At 43.1% G+C, this 18,182-nt stretch overlaps 1 protein-coding gene across 1 annotated transcript in view; it reads right to left on the bottom strand.

Moving 5' to 3' along the window:
* PIGS (phosphatidylinositol glycan anchor biosynthesis class S) overlaps positions 1 to 18,182 on the bottom strand; it is a 50,232-nt gene that overhangs the window by 20,216 nt on the left and 11,834 nt on the right. Inside the window, exons 4-8 of the mRNA XM_077480432.1 lie at positions 8,526 to 8,615; positions 8,002 to 8,093; positions 5,206 to 5,440; positions 4,662 to 4,804; positions 2,898 to 3,012 (exon numbers count right to left, since the gene is read on the bottom strand). Coding sequence (XP_077336558.1) covers positions 2,898 to 3,012; positions 4,662 to 4,804; positions 5,206 to 5,440; positions 8,002 to 8,093; positions 8,526 to 8,615 — 675 coding nt within the window. The remainder of the gene's footprint in view (positions 1 to 2,897; positions 3,013 to 4,661; positions 4,805 to 5,205; positions 5,441 to 8,001; positions 8,094 to 8,525; positions 8,616 to 18,182) is intronic.

Here is an 18,182-nt window from a genome sequence, read left to right as displayed (position 1 = left end):
GGCAACATAAAACTAGTGCGATATTAGACACTCTTTGGTAAACCAATACATTAATATTTGGTTCCACGGATGTAGTAGCAATTCTCAAGATGCTCATCGGATATTTTGGTTCTAATTTTGCCTTTTGTGTGCTTCATTCTTGAAAATAGTTGCTTACAAAATACAGATCACCTTACATATTTCAATAGGTCCTTTTAAGAGCCACCTCACTTCTTGCAACAGGGCTGAGAACTCTTGAAACAAAGTACAGAAACAGGATGCTGTGGTGTTTTCAGAAAGCCATGTACAGCATCCTGCCAAGCCCTTTCACCAGCCATGATCTTCTTGAATTGCAAGAGGAAAGCACAAAAGGACCAGTGAGGGCATTACTGGGTCTAAAATAAGGTAGGTCATGAAATAGAAGCTTATTACAAAAATGTAATTAGCCTGTTGTGAAGGATGGGGGACCAGGAAAAGCTTAACCACTTAACGCTGAGATAATACAAATAAGCGGCCTTTGGCTTCAAGGGGCTGTACCAGAGTGAAGCTTGCAGCAGCAGGCATCACCCCATGATCGCTTTTTTATTTTTTATTGCTGACGCGGCTAAGCAGCTGCTCAGCTGTTATTACAAGCAGCGGAAGGGGGGAAGTCCCCTCCCGCCGTCTTCAGTGGCTCATCCGGGCTCTCCCATTGCACCAAGCGACCAGCCGACACATCTGTCGGCTGGCCGGAGACCTGAACAATGCCAGAATCAGCTTCAATCGTGTCTACCATCTAGTAACCTGGAAGCAATGTCACAAGATCACTTCGGGTATACTGAAGACTTTAAAAGGCACCAAATAAAAAAAATAAAAAATACAAAAAATAAAAAAAAGACAGCATTCAAAATTTAAAAAGGGACAGTGTAAAAAATAGAAGAAAAAAAAAAATTTTTTTTTAGCGCCCCACTCCTCCGTGCTCATGTGCAGAAGCAAACGCATACGCAAGTTGTGCCCACAAATGTAAACAGTGTTCTAACCACACATGTGAAGTATTGCCATTATCGTTCGAGTGAGATCGATAATTCTAGCACAAGACCTCCTCTGTAACTCTAAACAGGTAACCTGTAGAAATTTTTTAAAACATTGCCTACTATGGAGACTTAGGTACTGTAGTTTGTTGCCATTCCACGAGTGTGCGCAATTTTAAAGCACGACATGTTAGGGCCGGTTCACACTGCAGGCGAGGCGACTCAGACTTGCCTCGCCGCGACCTGCCGCGGCGACTTGCAAATGACTTCTGTATAGAAGTCAATGCAAGTCGCCCCCAGGTCGCCCAAAAGTAGTACAGGAACCTTTTTTCTGAGTCGGAGCGACTCGAGTCGCTCCTCTCAGAACGGTTCCATTGTACAGAACGGGGGCGACTTGCGAGAGCGAGGCGAGGCGAGGCGAGTCGTGTCGCCTCGCATCGCCCGCTGTGTGAACCGGCTCTTAGGCATCTATTTACTTGGCGTAACATCTTTCACATTACACAAAAAAATTGTGCTAACCTTACTGTTATTTTTATTTATTTTTTAGTTCTGAAAGTGTATTTCTTCCAAAAAAATTTGAAGGACCACTGTGCAAATACAGTGTGACAAAATATGACAATGCCATTTTATTCTCTAGGGACTCTACTAAAAAAATATTTATAATGTTTGGGGGTTCCAGTCATTTTCTAGCAAAAAAAATTGATTTTAACTTTTAAGCGACAAGAGTCAGAAAAAGGATTAGGCATGAAGGGGTTAAATTTCAGATTTAAGAAAACCTTATATTGTGCTGTATGATAGCAAAACAATGAAATATAGATTTTAGATTTACCATTTACTTTAGATTACCTTTTCTTATATATTATGCAGCTTTACAAAGCAAAATTAAACACATCAATCCCCAAGGCTGATCAGATATTCTTGACTTGAATTGTGGAACAAGAACTTAAAAGAGACATTAAAAAAAAAAAAAGCTTTATTCATTAAAATAACAAACATGCTCCATTTACCTGCTCTGTGCAATGGTTTTGCACAGAGCAGTTCCAATCCTAATCTTCTGGGGACTCCCAACGTTCATAAGATACACAGCACAAGGCTCAACCCGCCCCTGCTCCCTCCTCCCTGGCTTTGACTGACAGCAGTAGGACCAATACCTCCCACTGCTGTATCTGAGCCAATGAGGAGGGAGAGTCGAGAGAGCCTTGGCTCTTGTGCACATTGCTGGGCTTTCCATGGCAGCTCCCTTGTGTGCTCCCAAGCTGCCCTGCCTATGTCTATTGACACAGAGTTCAGCCCTGCCCCCTGCTCAGCACAGCATTTGATTGATTGCAAAGGCTGCCGCTGCTACCACTCTTCCCAGGGAGGAGGGAGAGTGTGGCAAGAGCTGCTGCTCTCGTGCAAATTGCTGGATCGGGCTCAGGTAAGTATAGGGCAGGCTGAGGAGTATTTTACAGCACAGAAGGTTTTTCACCTTAATGCACATGTATTAAGGTGAAAAACCTTAAGGCTTTAGAAACACTTTAAACACTTCTAAAGTGAAGGGATTTTGCTTTCTAACTTTTAAATTATAGCTCTTACATGCTCTGCATCATCTACATGAAAAAAATGCCTTTCATTCAAGGCAATTGTTCTGATTTTCTAGGGGCCCATCACAATTGGTGCCTCTCAATTTGTTTTTAAAACTGGAGCGTACCTGTAAATGACCTTAGGATTCAAGTAGCATATCAATATTTCTAATTGTCTGCTTTGCGCTGACCTAACTAAAGTTCAGTATATTTGAAGATAAAATATAGGTCTGTTGACATGATTAAAAAGTCAGCTCATTTCACCTGAAGCAAAATCTGCAGATAAAAAAAAGGTACTTAACAAGAAAATATTTCATGATCTATACCCCCTTATGAGAGTACTTACCAAGTCTGGCCTCTACTGGGTTGATGACATGGGGCAGGTTGTATGCATTCAGAATGTAGCTTGATGTTTCCTTGTCAAATCGAGGATTGACTCCAAGGATTGCATAATACAGAATCTAAAAGCAAAAGCACACACATACTCCATTTCAAAACTATAAGGAAATAAAACATATCACAATGCCATATATTCTAGGTCTGTCACATTCAAAGCTTCCAACCAAGGCTGGCAACTGAAACTGCCTAAATGCTGGAAGCATTGCCATGCCTTCCATAACTGGAGTCAGTAACCAGATCTAGTACACTTTATCAAGGCTGCTGAGCCCTGATACTGGTCAGTTTATGTGCCTCTGTCATCTGCAGCTTTCCTGTCTGCTTCCCCCCCCCCCCCCCATCCTCCTCTGTCCTCTTCCCCCCCTCCCTGCCTTTCAGCTAGCGACAGTGCCCGTGCCTCCCTCCTGCTGCTGAAAGAACTCTGACCTCTTTATACTGTTCTCAGTCTCCTAATGACAGGTGTTCCCGTGTGTGCGATAGATAGAGATGATATAATATAGAGATGATATAATATATATATATATATATATATATATATATATATATATATATATATATATATATATATAAAAATTTAAAAAGTTGGCTATATCAGATTTTGGAGCATGGTGCAGACTGGCCTTCTCTCTTTCTCCGCCCCCGACTGAACCCGGGAGGTAGACTGGGTGCAGACGGAAGCCCTGTCAGTGGTGACAGCTCGCTGCTGGAGGGCTTTGTTCTAAGGCAAGCTTCACATAATGTAGTATGTAATGCATACTAGCACATTATACCGCTGTCTTGCAGGTTAAGAAAAGAAAAAAAGATCTCAGGCAGTTTACTACCGCTTTAAGGATTCTCTCAGTAAATATTATGTGGCCCCCTTGAAAATGTAACCTTCCCAATTAGGTTCGTTGTTTCATATGATTGATTTGGACTTTCAAAAAATAATTTTATATTATATATATATATATATATATATATATATATATATATATATATATATATATATATATATATATATATATATATATATATATATATATATATGCAACTGAACTGCTAAAACTGTACATCGGCACCACCCACTTTAACCTTAATGGTATTGTACTCTTTCAAATGTTTCTCATTCATTTAGTTAAGCATTAGGGTAGTTGAGGCACATGATGTGGCCGCAGTTTGTAGTATCATGGCTAATCAATTCCACTATGTCCACAGATTAAAAAGGATAGTTTCACTTTAGAAAAATAAATTAAAAAAAAAAAAAAAAAAAAATGCACATTTTTTGCAGGTAAGGAAAAGCATTGCACTCGCAATCACCAGATCGCAGGTGCCATGCAGGTCTCCTACAGAGTTTCAGTGTAAGCTGTCTGCCAGTACATCATATGGGTAGGCAGTTTCACACTGACAGGAAGCATTATGGGACTACCAGGAATGCACAACAGTACCCTGGTAGTTCATCGAGAACTAGAAGCCGACAGCTGCAAAGGGCTGGTGCTACATTAACAAGTTACACCCTGAAAATGGCTGTAACATGTTACCAAAGGTGAACTTATCCTTTAAAATCAGCTCTCATCACTGATGTTCACAGTTTTATGAAAACCTACAAATTATAAATGTAGCTACCTAAATTTTCAAAAACTTAAATTTAGAATGAACAATAGTTATAAAGTTAAGACTGTTTATTATTAGGCATCAGACAATGACTATAGATACAGGTAAACTAGTTGCCACCAACCTGAGAGTCTACAGAGAAGTTGGCTACAGGCTGCAACTTGTCCAGGAACGGCTGGATATAATGGTCTGAAGCAGAGCTTATATTCCAGTTCAAGTCATGAGATTTTGGATCTGGGTTGAGAAGGGTGAATGTGATTTCATAACCTGTAAAAGTGAAGAACAGATATATAAAAGGGCCAATTCCAACTTATGAAGTCCATTGCATTTCGTCAACAAGTATTATATTGTGGGGCAAGGCACGTTGCAAAAGAAGTTCTCTCTGAATGAGACATATTGGGATATAGAGATTATTTTAAAGTAACCAAAATTACAAGAACGTAGACTGTGAATGTGTTTATCATAGAAAAAGCATCTTGTAATCACCGGGGGAAGTTTACTAAAACTGGAGCACTTAGAATCTGGTGCAGCTGTCCAATCAGCTTCTAACTTCAGCTTGTTCGATTAAGCTTTGATAATAAAATCTCGAAACCGATTGATTTCTAAGCGCAGCTGCACCAGATTTTACACTCTCCAGTTTTAGTAATTTTCCCCCTCTGTGACTTTACCTGGGCTGGACTTCAATGCTCTTCTGCTGCTCTCAAAGTCATCTTTATTGAACCGGCCACCGGAGATCCTATCAGACAGTGAGGAAGTGATAGCCTCCTCTGCGATGGACATGGTGTGAATAATGTGCTCTACATTACGATACAACGTATGGCGGATTTCTTCAGTGGATAGTGATGGGTCCAGTGTAAGTTTAACAAACGATCTTCTATGTTTGCCAATGTAGACTGTGACCCCCTGGAAGAAAAGCAAAGCATACTTCTTCAGCAATGAGCTTTACAAAATGCCAAATAAACCTTCAACTGAGTTCAATAGGCTGACTCGCCTTTTTGATTTTTTGCACCTCAACTCAATTTGCTACAATATTTTGTGCATCTCTGCCCACTCCCTTATTGCTACATACCATATATCAGTGTACTCCAGGCAATTAAAGTTTAACTAAGGGAACATGGCACCAGTATTTGGCTTTGTAAATTTGCCACTGAAATGGGACAGAACCAGAAGTTCTGGTGGCAACAGTGCCAAGAAGGAATTCAACCTGCCAACAACCAAATGTGTGAAGCATTTGTTTTAGCTGAAACAAATTCCAAAGTGTAAATGAGGATTAGAGGTCTTACAAAATCTGTCCCCAGCTGAATTACAATTAAGGCCTTGTTCACACGGATGCAACAATCGCTCCGACTTTAGAGCACTTGTTGCATCAGAAGTTGGACCCCATTCTGAGCAATGGAATCTAATTGGTGCGATAAAGGTTCCTGCATTACTTTTAATATGACTTGCATTGACTTCTGTTAAAGAAGTTGCATGCAAGCCGTACCGCTTAGGTCCGACTTTGGAGTCACGGGTAGTGTAAACCCAGGCTAAAGCTGATCTATGCATCTGCGGCTGGCTGAGGCTGACCTAGAGATCGTGACATCATCCACCCACAGGAAGCCTTGTATTCAAAGAATACAAAGCTCCCTGTGAACAGCTGAGCAGCAGTCAGCTTGACATCACGCCTTTTTTTTCTGGGAGTGGGACTGGAAGTTCTTATCACACTGCTGAAACCGAGGACTGTATACTGTTTGAAGCTGAGGTAACAGTTTATACAGCGCACACACACACACACCCCAAAATATTTAAACTTCACTAAAAGCAGGAAATAAGCTTTAAAGCAGACCTTGCAATAAAATGCAAGGTCTACTCAAGTTGTTTCCCCAAAACCCTGTCAACGAAACATTGCAATACAACAATAACAAATATATACGTGTGTGTGTACACACACACACACACACACACCTTACTCCTGCATTCCAGCAGCTTTCTGGTATGAACTTTTACTGAGCCTCCCGGGGGGGGGGGAGGAATCTTAGGAAAGCTCAGGACCCCAATTCTTATGAAAAATACCCTAATGCACTGTACAGGAACATATTCCATGGGATTTGGGATCCTCAGTTTTTTTCCAGGATGCGGAAAGAAGACCAACCAAGAACATCCTCACATATACGCCAGAAGTTTTGGAGTAAGGAAAGTTTTTTTTTTTTTTTTTACAACTTTTTTGCTCAGGAGTACTTTTTTTTTTTCACCCTGCAATGTAGACTTTTGTAAGCAAAGGGTGGAGGGCAGTCACATAAGCGGACCTTGCAGTGAATATTTCCAACTGGCATCAAGAAAACCACATAAAAAAGTAACAATTTTGACCTATTCCAAATACAAGCTTGTCTCCGTTTTCCCTGACTCGGCACTGTTACAATGCATATCCTATGTATGAACATTAGGGACTATTGTCTTTATGAACACTACAATAGGAAAAACAAATCTATTTATTTACTTATGTTTACCAGACCAAAGTTCTGTTAATTTAACTGCAATTTTAATTATTTTTTTTTTTTTTACAAACTGTCAATTACTGAAAATACAACTTTTTCTTTTCAAAGAAATAATCTATTGTATTGGGGAGAGATAACAATCCTAATGGTGGAGCTACTCCTCCAGAAACTGTCCTGAGATATGTACAAAAGAGGCACGTCTAGGTGTACACTATTTCTAGAAATGCCACCAATCACGCAAAATGACAGCCCAGCCCTATCTTACGGCCAAGGTCTGTGCTACCACTAGGCAAACTAGGCAGCCGTCTAGGGCACCTGGCCACTGGTGTTCCTACTCTCTTCTCCCTGCAGCAAGCAACTAAAGCCCCATACACACTATCAGATTTTCTGTTGATTTACCAAAACCATGTAGTGCAAGGGCCTGCCTGATTGCATACAAATTGAAACTCCTAAGGTTTGACTTCATAGTAAATCTGAGAAAGCAGAAAAAACTGATAGTGTGTATGGGGCTATAGTCTCAGTATCAGCAGGCAGCCGCCACGCCATTTGCACATAATGTCAGAGGCGCAGCGGCGGCGGAGGACTGCTGCAGGAGACAAAATGATTGACCGCACTCTAAGGATAAGGAAAAGTGCTTTATTGGTATAAAAATATCCAACGTGAAAAATCGAGGTTACAGCATCACAACAGCATGGTTAACCATGCTCGCCTCTGTGCTGTCATGATGCTGTAACTTTGATGTTTTTTCACATTGGATCTTTTTATACCAATAAAGAAAAATGTTCCTTATTCTCAGAGTGGGGCGGCAGCAACATGAGATTTCGCCTAGGGTGTCAAAAATCCTTGCATTAGCAGAGCACATAAGGAAAAACCCTGACTGAGTCACGGGTACAGCTTTATTCCCGGTTCAGATTTTACAGTTAAGGGCACTATTAAGTAATTTTTCCACATAAAAGACTGACAATGAGAGGTTATATGGTCTGTTGGTACCTGTGGGAAAATGTGAGTGGTTTCTGATACAATAACCAGTGACAGGGATCCCTGGGTTCCTTTACTGAACTGCTGAAGAGCTTCATCCGCTTCTGAAAGAGGAAAATGAACACGTATTTAGGATGTAGTTGTATTATTTCTCAAAGTGTATAATTGGAACAAGTCACCTGTAAGAGTGATACCCATTTGTGGCGCAATCATGAATTCTTTAAATGCTATGACCACTAATTTGAGATCACATAAAAAAGAAAAGCTAAAATGTTTCTAGAACAATGTTTAATGTACTTACTGCAGTTTTATGTACGTATTTAATAACTAATACTACATTTTAGTTAAGTCACTACGCCACATGATAAAAAATAATAATAATAATAATAATAAATACAAAAAGGTCCTCTACTATAAGAAATTTCCCAATGCCAGGTATTAAAATATTGGAGAGTCACTAGACTACTGAAGCTATTCTGCCATTGGTTTATGCTCATCTTGAACTGGGAAGCAGAAGCAAATGCAACACTTTGTACCTTGTAAACTTGGCATAGACAGTACATCATCTTCCTCAATACTTGTTCTTCTGTACTTGAACTCATAGTGGGTTCTAAAACTGGTATAAGCTGAAGTAGAAACAGATTTTAAATTTGAATACAAAAAAATAAATGAAATTTTCTTGTTTTTTTTAGAAATGCTAGATAGAGAGAAATATATATAATATATATATATATATATATATAAAATATATATATATATATAAAATATATATATATATATAAAATATATATATATATATATATATATATATATATATATATATATATATATATATATATATATATATATATATATATATATATATATATATACACATATACATATATACACACACACACACACATATATATTACATACATACACACACCCCCTATAAGCCGTTCTATGGCATAAATCTACAATTATGATAAGATAATAATAAAGCTGAACTCAGGAGCACAAAAAAACAAAACAAAAAAAAAAGTTAAATAAATAGTCAGAGGCTGTTCAGCTGGCTTCTGTCGGATATGCATGCTGGACTGGAAAACCAAAGAATGCCGATTGGAGTGTTCTGGGTGGGGGGGGGGGGGGGCGTCCCCCTGTCAGAACACAACAGCCCAGCAGGGGAGACCGGAGCTAAAACTGTAGTGTGTACCAGGCTTTAGTAGATATTTCTAATGCCTTATCAGCTATGATTGCAAGAATAAATGACAGATTAACTCAAAATGACAAATTGGTCATAGTGGAACTGTATTACAAGGAGCGGCAGAATGATTTGCCATAATGTGCAAGTATGTATCACAGTTTACACGGCACTGCGAATGCACCACAGGTAGTGTGCAAAAAAATTCAAGTTAGGCTTACCGGTAACTTGTTTTCTAGTAGTCTTTCAGGACAGCACATGAAAATGTAGTTGCTCCTCTTCTTGCACACCCACAGACTTTAAATGGTAGGCTTCTCCCAACAGTCAGCTGTCGAAGAGTACCACCGGCCCATAAGAAAAGACGTAAGCACAACAAACAATATCAGATCGGGCAATTAATACGGTCCTGAAAGACTACTAGAAAACAAGTTACCAGTAAGCCCAACTTGAATTTTCTCAAAATGTCATGCAGGACAGCACATGAGAGGATAAAGAACTACTTACCACCTCAGGGTGGGACCACAGCTTGCAGAACCTTTCTGCTGAAGGCCTGCCTCCAGCTAATAATAAATACAATCTGTAATGGCATACTAAAGTGGACATGCTTGACCACGTCACCGCTCTACAAAATTTGTTCCGGGGGTGGCACCGGCCTCCCCATGTGGCTGCTAGAGCTTGTGGAATGAGCATGAATACCTATAGCAGAACGAGATTCGAAAGTATATAAGCTGATTCAATTGCCATTCTTAGCCATCTGGCAACGGATCCTTCAGTGGCTTTTGCCCTTTTTTTGGTCCCAGCAAACAAAAACAAAACAAAAAAGTCTCAGAGCTCCTGAATTCTTTAGTTAAAGAGGAGGGCCGGTTTAAAAAAAAAAAAAATAATAATTTAAAAAGTCAGCAGCTGCAAACACTGTAGCTGCTGACTTAATAAGCACACTTATCTGTCCAGGGCACCCGCGTTGTCGGCCGCCCGAGGCTGACCCATCCCTCGACTCTCGGGTCCCGGTACCGCCATTTTGGCTAAGGGAAACAGGCAGTGGAGCCTTGCGGCTTCACTGCCCGTTTCCTACTGCGCATGGGCGAGTCGCGCCGCGCTTTGTGAATGGGGCGCGCTGTGTTCTGGGACACAGTTCCCAGAACACAGCGTGACCCATTACCCAGAAGACGCCGCACGGAGGAGAGAAGACAGAAGATCTCCACGGAGGAGGAAGAGGCAGATTAGGATGATGTGCCTAACAGGCATTTCTGGTAAGAAAAAAATAAATAAAACATTTTCTGATTTTTTTTTTTAATTTTTAATGTATTTTTTTTCAGGGTGGCCATCCACTTTAATTCTAAATAACGAAAAACAATTCTTACATCAGAAGAATTTAACAATTCTTCTCCCCTGATGGGCTAGGGCAAAACGTTGGCAAAAAAATTGGAGTTACTTACTGGTAACGTCTTTTCCAGGAGTCTTTCAGGACAGCAACCCATGAGAGACCTCGGCTCCTTCCTTCTTAGGAAACACCGCCCAGCCTAGATTTAAAAGGAATGCATCCCCGCCAGCTCCTCAGTTCTTCAAGAGCAAATCCGGCAAGCTGGGGAGAAACAAGAACACATCATACACCTTAAATTACTTTGATGGTACCCGAGTCAGGAACCCAAAAGAAAAAACCAACAAGGGTGGGTACATTGTGCTGTCCTGAAAGACTCCCAGAAAAGACATTACCAGTAAGTAACTCCAATTTTCCCATATCGTCTTTCAGGACAGCAACCTATGAGAGGATAAGCGAGCACTTACCCTTAGGGTGGGACTACGGCTTACAGGACTCTCTGTCCAAAGAGTCTGATCCCTTTGCGGACAACAAAATCAGCCTCTAGTGTCAGGTAAAAAAGGTAGGAGAGCTGAATCACGTTGCCACTGCACAGATCTGGCGCGGAGTAGCATTAGCTTCTCTCAGATCTCCCTACATATAGGCTTGTCCGATTGTTAGTCAATACCATCTTGCCCAGGTACAGCAAGAGATTTTAACCCTTATTTTGGAAGGAAACCCCTTATTGACACATGAACTAAAGTTCAAAAGGAAGATTCCACGAGGGCCTACAATGAGTAAAGTTTGATCCTACTTGGAAACTGCAGACCCAACACTGGTCCAGCTGCCGAAATGCCTCAAGATCTCAGGTAAGTGAAGCATAAAATATAATCTTAAGGGATCCCTCTTAGTAGCCAGACCACCCAGCTCCCGAAACGAAGTGTTCTATGTCCACCTGTAAGACTGTGGGTGGGCAAGATGGCATAGCACCTGGGGAAAATGCCAGCTCTGAACAATGGCATCTACCCAGGGAACTGACTCTCAACCCCATCAAATCAGCGACCCAGAGCTGAAATGTTAACCGCTGAGTTACTTCATAAAGTTACGTGTCAAAGGTCAGTAGGAGCTGACATGAGGACAAGATCCTAGGTCTACAGGCAGACTCCCATGGCTGCAATGATTGCGAGCCACGATTTGCCTTTCAACGGCTTGCTTGAGGTTTTCACACACAGTACGATTTCAACCATACCCACTCCATACACCTCATGCAGGAGGGAGAGGAAAAAAAAAAAGGGGGATTCCCCTTCACCCAGTCCCTACTGGTTACAAGCGGGAAAACACTCAAAGGATGTGTATGGAAAGTACAAACACTTCAGACTTACCTGTGAGGTGCTGGGGTCTGCTTCTGCTGCTTGTGCAGGTGTCGCAGAAGAGTCCATCTGGTCTGCAGCCGCTGCTGGGTCTTCCCCTTTGAAAACCAGACCAGCAGGGATGCCAAGCCAAAGTTCTCACTTCTAGACCACAGAGCTGCCACATGTCCAGCAGAAGGTGCAGGTGCTGTGCAATACCTAGGATACGAACGGCTTTTGAACTCAGGTCCCAGAAAACAATCAGAGCCCTTAGTCTCTGACTACCATCCATGCTTCCTGCTTGCACCGTATGGAAAGAGACTGTAACCGGCATCTCCAGCGCCCGCTGATTACATATGCCCCAGAAGTGACCCCGCTGGATGCTTCCTGTGGGCCAGCTTGGAGCACAATAGCTCTGCCCCCTCGCGCACTGCAGCTTCCTACTTTCCCCTAGACCAGGGGTGCCCAACATTTTGAAGAGCGAGGGCCACTTAAGCGACTTGGTAATCGGTCGGGGGCCACAATGAGCGGAGCGGGTGGATGTCAGGTCCGTGTCCACTCTGAATTTGCAGAGCGGACACAGACGCAACCCACGATACTTTTTAGCGGATCGTATTGGAGATAGAACACAAGTCAGTTTATGTCTGCCACTACTTAGAGGGTCCAATTGTCGGACTGACCATGTGAAAAGGGTCCAAGGCTGCTTTCACACTGATGGGCTGTGGTTTACCCACACCACGTGTGCAATGCAGTGTACCTTTGGCTTTCTTGCAGTTTGCAATAGACTTATATTCTGCAGGCTTGGTGCACTTTCAGAAAGCTCAAACTCGCAGGTAATAATAGAAGTCTATGGCTCAGTGCAGGTAAAGCACAGGTAAACTGCTCTGCACCTGCGGATCAGTTTGAAAGCAGCCCAGTAACCACTGCAGAACAGATATGCCCATTTTTACACTGTGATTTTAGTAATAGACTGACCTTTAATAACAGTATTCTTTAAATTCTATTCTATCCCAGAGCAGGAGGTCGCGGGCCAAATCAGAGGGCTCTGCAGGCCACACCTGGCCTCCGGGCCACTGGTTGGGCGCACTTGCCATAGACATACCAGCCATGCTGTCAGAAGAGAAGATACGCCGCCATGTCACCTATGCGATGGCGCTAATGGGGCCAACTTGTATGCAACAAAAAATGGAAATCTCTGGTCCCCCTTTCTCCCCAGAGGGGGTGACGGGAAGGAAAGGGTACGGTACCCTACTACCACTGGTGAGGTACAGACTGGGGCTGTAGGATTTACCACCTGCCCCCTGTTTCTGTTAGGCAGTCCAAAACCCTGGAACCTTTCCCTTTCAGCAGCTGGAACCGGAAACCGCAGATCAAGGAGAGGTGCACACCCCCTGCCGAAATTGACGTAATCCATCACCTGGCCCCGCTGTGAGCTCCATAGCGGCTCGCACCAGAGTGCAGGGGGGGGGGGGGGGGGAATAGCGCCTCCTCCTAATTCTCCATTGAGAACCTGAAGGCGGGTCCCCAAAGCATCCCACGACAACGGAGAGCTGGGGTGGCAATAGAAACAGTGTGGCTGCCAAGTAACCCCTCTCCAAGGCATAGCACCACTAGTCCCCAGAGACCTCCGTCTCCCTCCTGGACATAGAGACTTCAGCCTCCCTGGCCATCTTTAGCCACAGCTCCTCGCAGTGTCTCCTTGCCGGAGGAAACACCGAAACTGAGGAGCTGGCAGGGAAGCATTCCTTTTAAATCTAGGCTGGGCAGTGTTTCCTAAGAAGGGAGGAGCCAAGGTCTCTCATAGGTTGCTGTCCTGAAAGACAATATGGGAACGGTGATACACCGACGCTAGGGTCAGTTTTCAGCACAATCCAATTTGATTAGAAATGGCTCTCTAACACATGTAGATCACTAATCCTGCATGACGAAGTGCCCCCACAATTAGAAGAACAGTCTTCAGCGTGACATACTTCAAGGTTGCAGAATCCAGAGGTTCGAAAACAGATTTGGTTAGAGCTTGTAAGACTACTGAGAGATCCCATTGGGGAAATGTTTTAACTGGTCTGGAACGGTATAATGCCCTGAAAAATCTAATTAAGGGTTCTGAAGCAACAGAGCATTCCAGAGACTCCCAACGCTGCGACCTGGACTTTAAATGTGGAAACCCCACTTTAGAGCAAGGGCATCTACCCCTATTGCTCCTTCTCTATTCAAAAAAAAAAAAAAAAAAAAAAAAAAAAAAAGAAAATTGCAGGTCTTGGCATTGTGTTTTGTAAACAAATCTACTTGTGGCAGACTCCATACCTGAAGTTGGGAAAGATTTCCTGATTTAGCCCCCTGTTCACACCTATGCGAATTAGATGCATCTAAAGCCTCATACACACTATAGGACTTTGTACAAACTTTCCCTTGGATTTTTGTACAAAGGGCGTCGGCCCTGAACTTGTATTGCATACACACGGCAGGACTTTTTCAGCCAACTTTCACCAAATCATGTAGTTTTTCTGCTCTTTACCGCCACCTTTGGTCAACTTCTGTATTGTTGGCTGATCTTTTGCATTGGTTCTGAGCATGCCTGTTTGTACTTTGTACAAAAGTCCTATGGCTTTCTGTACACACGATCAGACTTTGCTCCATCGGACTTTTGTTGCCAGAAAGTTTGTCCGTTCGCACAGCCAACAAAAGTCCGATGAAAACCAAAAAAGTTTGTCCGATGGAGCGTACACACAGTCGGATGTTGCTCCAAAACAGCTAATTTGCATGTTTGTTGTCAAAAAGTCTGATCGTGTGTACGGGCCTTGCATCCAATTCGCAAGACATTTTAAAATACATTAATTTGAATGTATCTGGATCACATATGTGTGTTGCATTTGCACTGCGCATTGCACAAAAAAACTTGTGCATTTTCTGGGCATTGCGGTGCGAATTACAAGCCCATTATCTTCTATGGGAACACATCTGATTCGCAGATGCATTCCATTCTCAACACAAAATTCTCTCCTTCTCCTCACTACACCTCCCCCCCCCCCCTCGCTACTCACTGATCCGCAGCTAAAACTCAGAGGAATCTCTGAACAACCGATTTATTATCGCATTGAAACCAGAGCTTCAAATTCGCAACGCACATGTGAACCCGGGCTTAAGCACCATTCGCCTTCTCTTGCTTGGTGCCTGCTCAGGAAAATTGGCTAACAGGTTCAGGGAAGGATGCCAAATTGATTTCTGCCCAACCCAAGATTTTGTCTGCCACATTTTGAAGACACCTGCTAGTTGTGCAGCCTTGCCTGTTTATATATAGGCTACAGCAGTGGTGTTGTCTGTGCCAACCGGAACATGATGGCCCCGGAACCTTTGAGAAAAAGCTAACAGTGCTATGGTGACCGTTTTGAACTTCCCACTTGTTGCCTTGACCACTGCCCCCATGTCAGATGACTTCCCAAGTGCATTCCCCAGCCCCAAGAGCTGGCATCTTTGGTAAAGATCTTTCCTACCGGAAAGGACCAGATCGCTTGACAGGACTCCGAGTCTTCCACCACCACAGGGATCTTTTTACGCTGTTGGAGCCCCTCACCTTGGTGTCCAGTGAAGTCAAATCCCCATTTCATAGATTCAGAATGAATTGTTGCAGGGGCCTCAAGTGTATTCTTGCCCACTGGACTGCTGCAATGGAGGCTGTTAATAAGCTGAGAACTGACATGAGAAACCTTATTGACACCTGCTGATTGCCCTGAAGCAAAGTCAGCACCGATCAAACTTTTTGCCTTTTCTCGTCTGGCAAGAAAATCTTCTGTTCCGCCAAACAAATGCAAAACGCCAGAAATAAGACTTTCTTGGACAGGATCAGGTTGGATTTTTGCACATTTATAGACCAGCCCGAGCTCTCCAGATTGTTGCGGGCCTTAGTCTAGGTGTGAGATTACCATGACACCTCTGACGGAGCCTTAGGGGAGCTAAGTACGCCGCCATCACTTTTGTGAAAATACAAGAGGAGGATTACAGACCGAATGGCAGCACCCTTAACTGCAGGTGCTGGATATGTTGCCCTGATCTCAGGGCAAGTCTCAAAAACCTTTGGGAGTGCTCTCTGATTGGGATGTGGTGATAGGTTGATTGATGCCATGTAACAGTCAGTAGATTTATGACCGTTGAACAAGCCTTGTTCAACGGCTTCAGGTTGAGGATTAAGTAGAATTTTCCGGACGGTTTTCCCACCATGAAATATAATGGGAATAAAACCCCAATTGTTTTTCTCCTGTAGGGACCAGTATAACCACTCTTTGAAATATCTGATCCTAAACTAGGTTCTCCATGGCAAGATCTTTTACCGTATTTCTTGGAATATCCATCACAAAAAACCTTCTTGGTGGAACCTCTGCAAATTCTATTTCGTACCCCTTGCTGACAAGATCCTGGATGTATAGGCATGTTCATTGTTTCCCCCATTGTGGAAAGGACCACTGTAGTCTTCCTTCCACTGGAAGAGGCAAGTCATTGTGACTTCTTGGGCTGAGCAGGAGTACGGAAAAGGACTCCTCTTTCACTTGCCTTCTGAAATCCCAGATTTTCCCTGAGACTTGTCACCTTACTGCAGGTTGCTCTGGAGACAAAAAAAACAAAAAACAAAACACACACACACACACACACACACACACTTTGGCATAAGTTTCATCTTTTTAACAGAAAAAGACTTTTTCCTGTCTGTTGTGTGGTACAAAATGGATTCCAAATTTGGACCAAAGATCTCCTGAAAATGGGATTCCGCATAGTTAAACCTTGGAGGCTGAGTCCCCCCGCCCCCCTTTCAGCTATAAGGCCCTTCTTGCCGAATTAGACAAGGCACCTAAGCATGCTGTCATGCACATGGATTTTGCGGGTGCACCCATTATATATCCAACTGCTCTTGAAATTGTAGGGAAAGAATATAGAATCTCTTCTTTCAGGTACTTGCACTAATCTGTGCTTGAAGCTGGTTTAACCAATGTTCTAGATTTCTAGGCACCCACGTCTGGCCAGAAGCTCCTTCCCCACCTAGAAACGATATCATGAATATGCTCAGACACTGCCAGACACAAAAACATGGCTCCTGCCATGCAGAAGACATGAGGGGCTGCAGCTTGCCAGCGTTACTGGTTCTCCCAAGCACTGAAGGGGAGAGAGGAGTCCAGAAAAAGGTCCCCCTCCCCTGTGACACTGCCTGGAGGAACCTGCTGCAAAAAAGGATAAAGAAGGTAAGAGGAGACCTCTCTCTCAGGCAGCATCTGAGAGAACATAGTCCCCACAGTCCCTGTGTGTTCCTACCTGGCTGGAAAAAAAAAACGAGAGTTAGACTTACCGGTAACTCTGTTTCTAGGAGTCGTCCAGGACAGCACTAGAGAGATAGGCTCCACCTCCAGAGGCAGGAAACACAAACCAGATCTTTAAAGGGTGGTCTCCGTCCCTTCCCCTTCAGTCTTGTAAACGAGAACTTCCCCGGAAACTGCTTCTGTAACGACAAAAACACTTGTCCAGCATTATAACAGCATATAGGGAGGGAATCCATGCTGTCCTGGACGACTCCTAGAAACAGAGTTACCGGTAAGTCTAACTCTCGTTTTCTCTAGTCGTCTGTCCAGGACAGCACTAGAGAGGATCAATGAGAACTTACCAGATTAGGGGGGGACTACCGCTTGAAGGACCTTTCTCCCAAACGCCTGGTCTTGCGCTGAGATAAGGTCCAATCTGTAATGCTTCATAAACGTCGAGTAGCTTGACCAAGTTGCTGCTCGACAAATTTGTTCTGGTGTTGCTCCAGCTCGCTCTGCCCATGAGGTCGATAGCGCCCGTGTGGAGTGAGCCATGGGGGAAAAAGGACATTCCATTTTCATTCCTTTGTAGGCTTCTACAATAGCTTGTTTGATCCACCTTGCAATTGTATTTTTTGAAGCTTGTGACCCCAATTTTTTACCCGCATGTAAGACAAATAATGCATCCGATTTTCTAATGTTTTTTGACATCTCCAGATATTGTAAGACACAGGCTCTCACATCCAGTTGGCTGAACTCAACCTCCTTAGGATTAGTGGGAGACCCACAGAACGAAGGCAAAACAATTTCCTGTGTTCTGTGGAATTTTGTCACTACTTTGGGTAAAAACCCAGGGTCCGTGCGCAACACCAGCCTATCCTCAAAAATTTGTAAAAACGGCTCTTTCACCGAAAGTGCCTGAAGCTCGCTAATGCGTCTGGCTGTGGAAATAGCCACTACGAACACCGTTTTAAGCGTGATCCATCTCAAGGAAGGTTCTTCTTCCAGAGACTTTTTTACCCATCCCTGTAATACAATTGACAGGTCCCATTTGGGTAAAATTTTGAAAGGAACAGGTTTAA

Source organism: Lithobates pipiens, unplaced genomic scaffold (genome assembly GCF_037356315.1).
Source record: "Lithobates pipiens isolate NorthernLeopardFrog02 unplaced genomic scaffold, aLitPip1_a1.2 Scaffold_16, whole genome shotgun sequence".
Taxonomy (NCBI): Eukaryota; Metazoa; Chordata; class Amphibia; order Anura; family Ranidae; genus Lithobates; species Lithobates pipiens.
The sequence above is the reverse complement of the archived record's forward strand: the minus strand, read 5'-3'. Positions and strand labels throughout refer to the sequence as shown.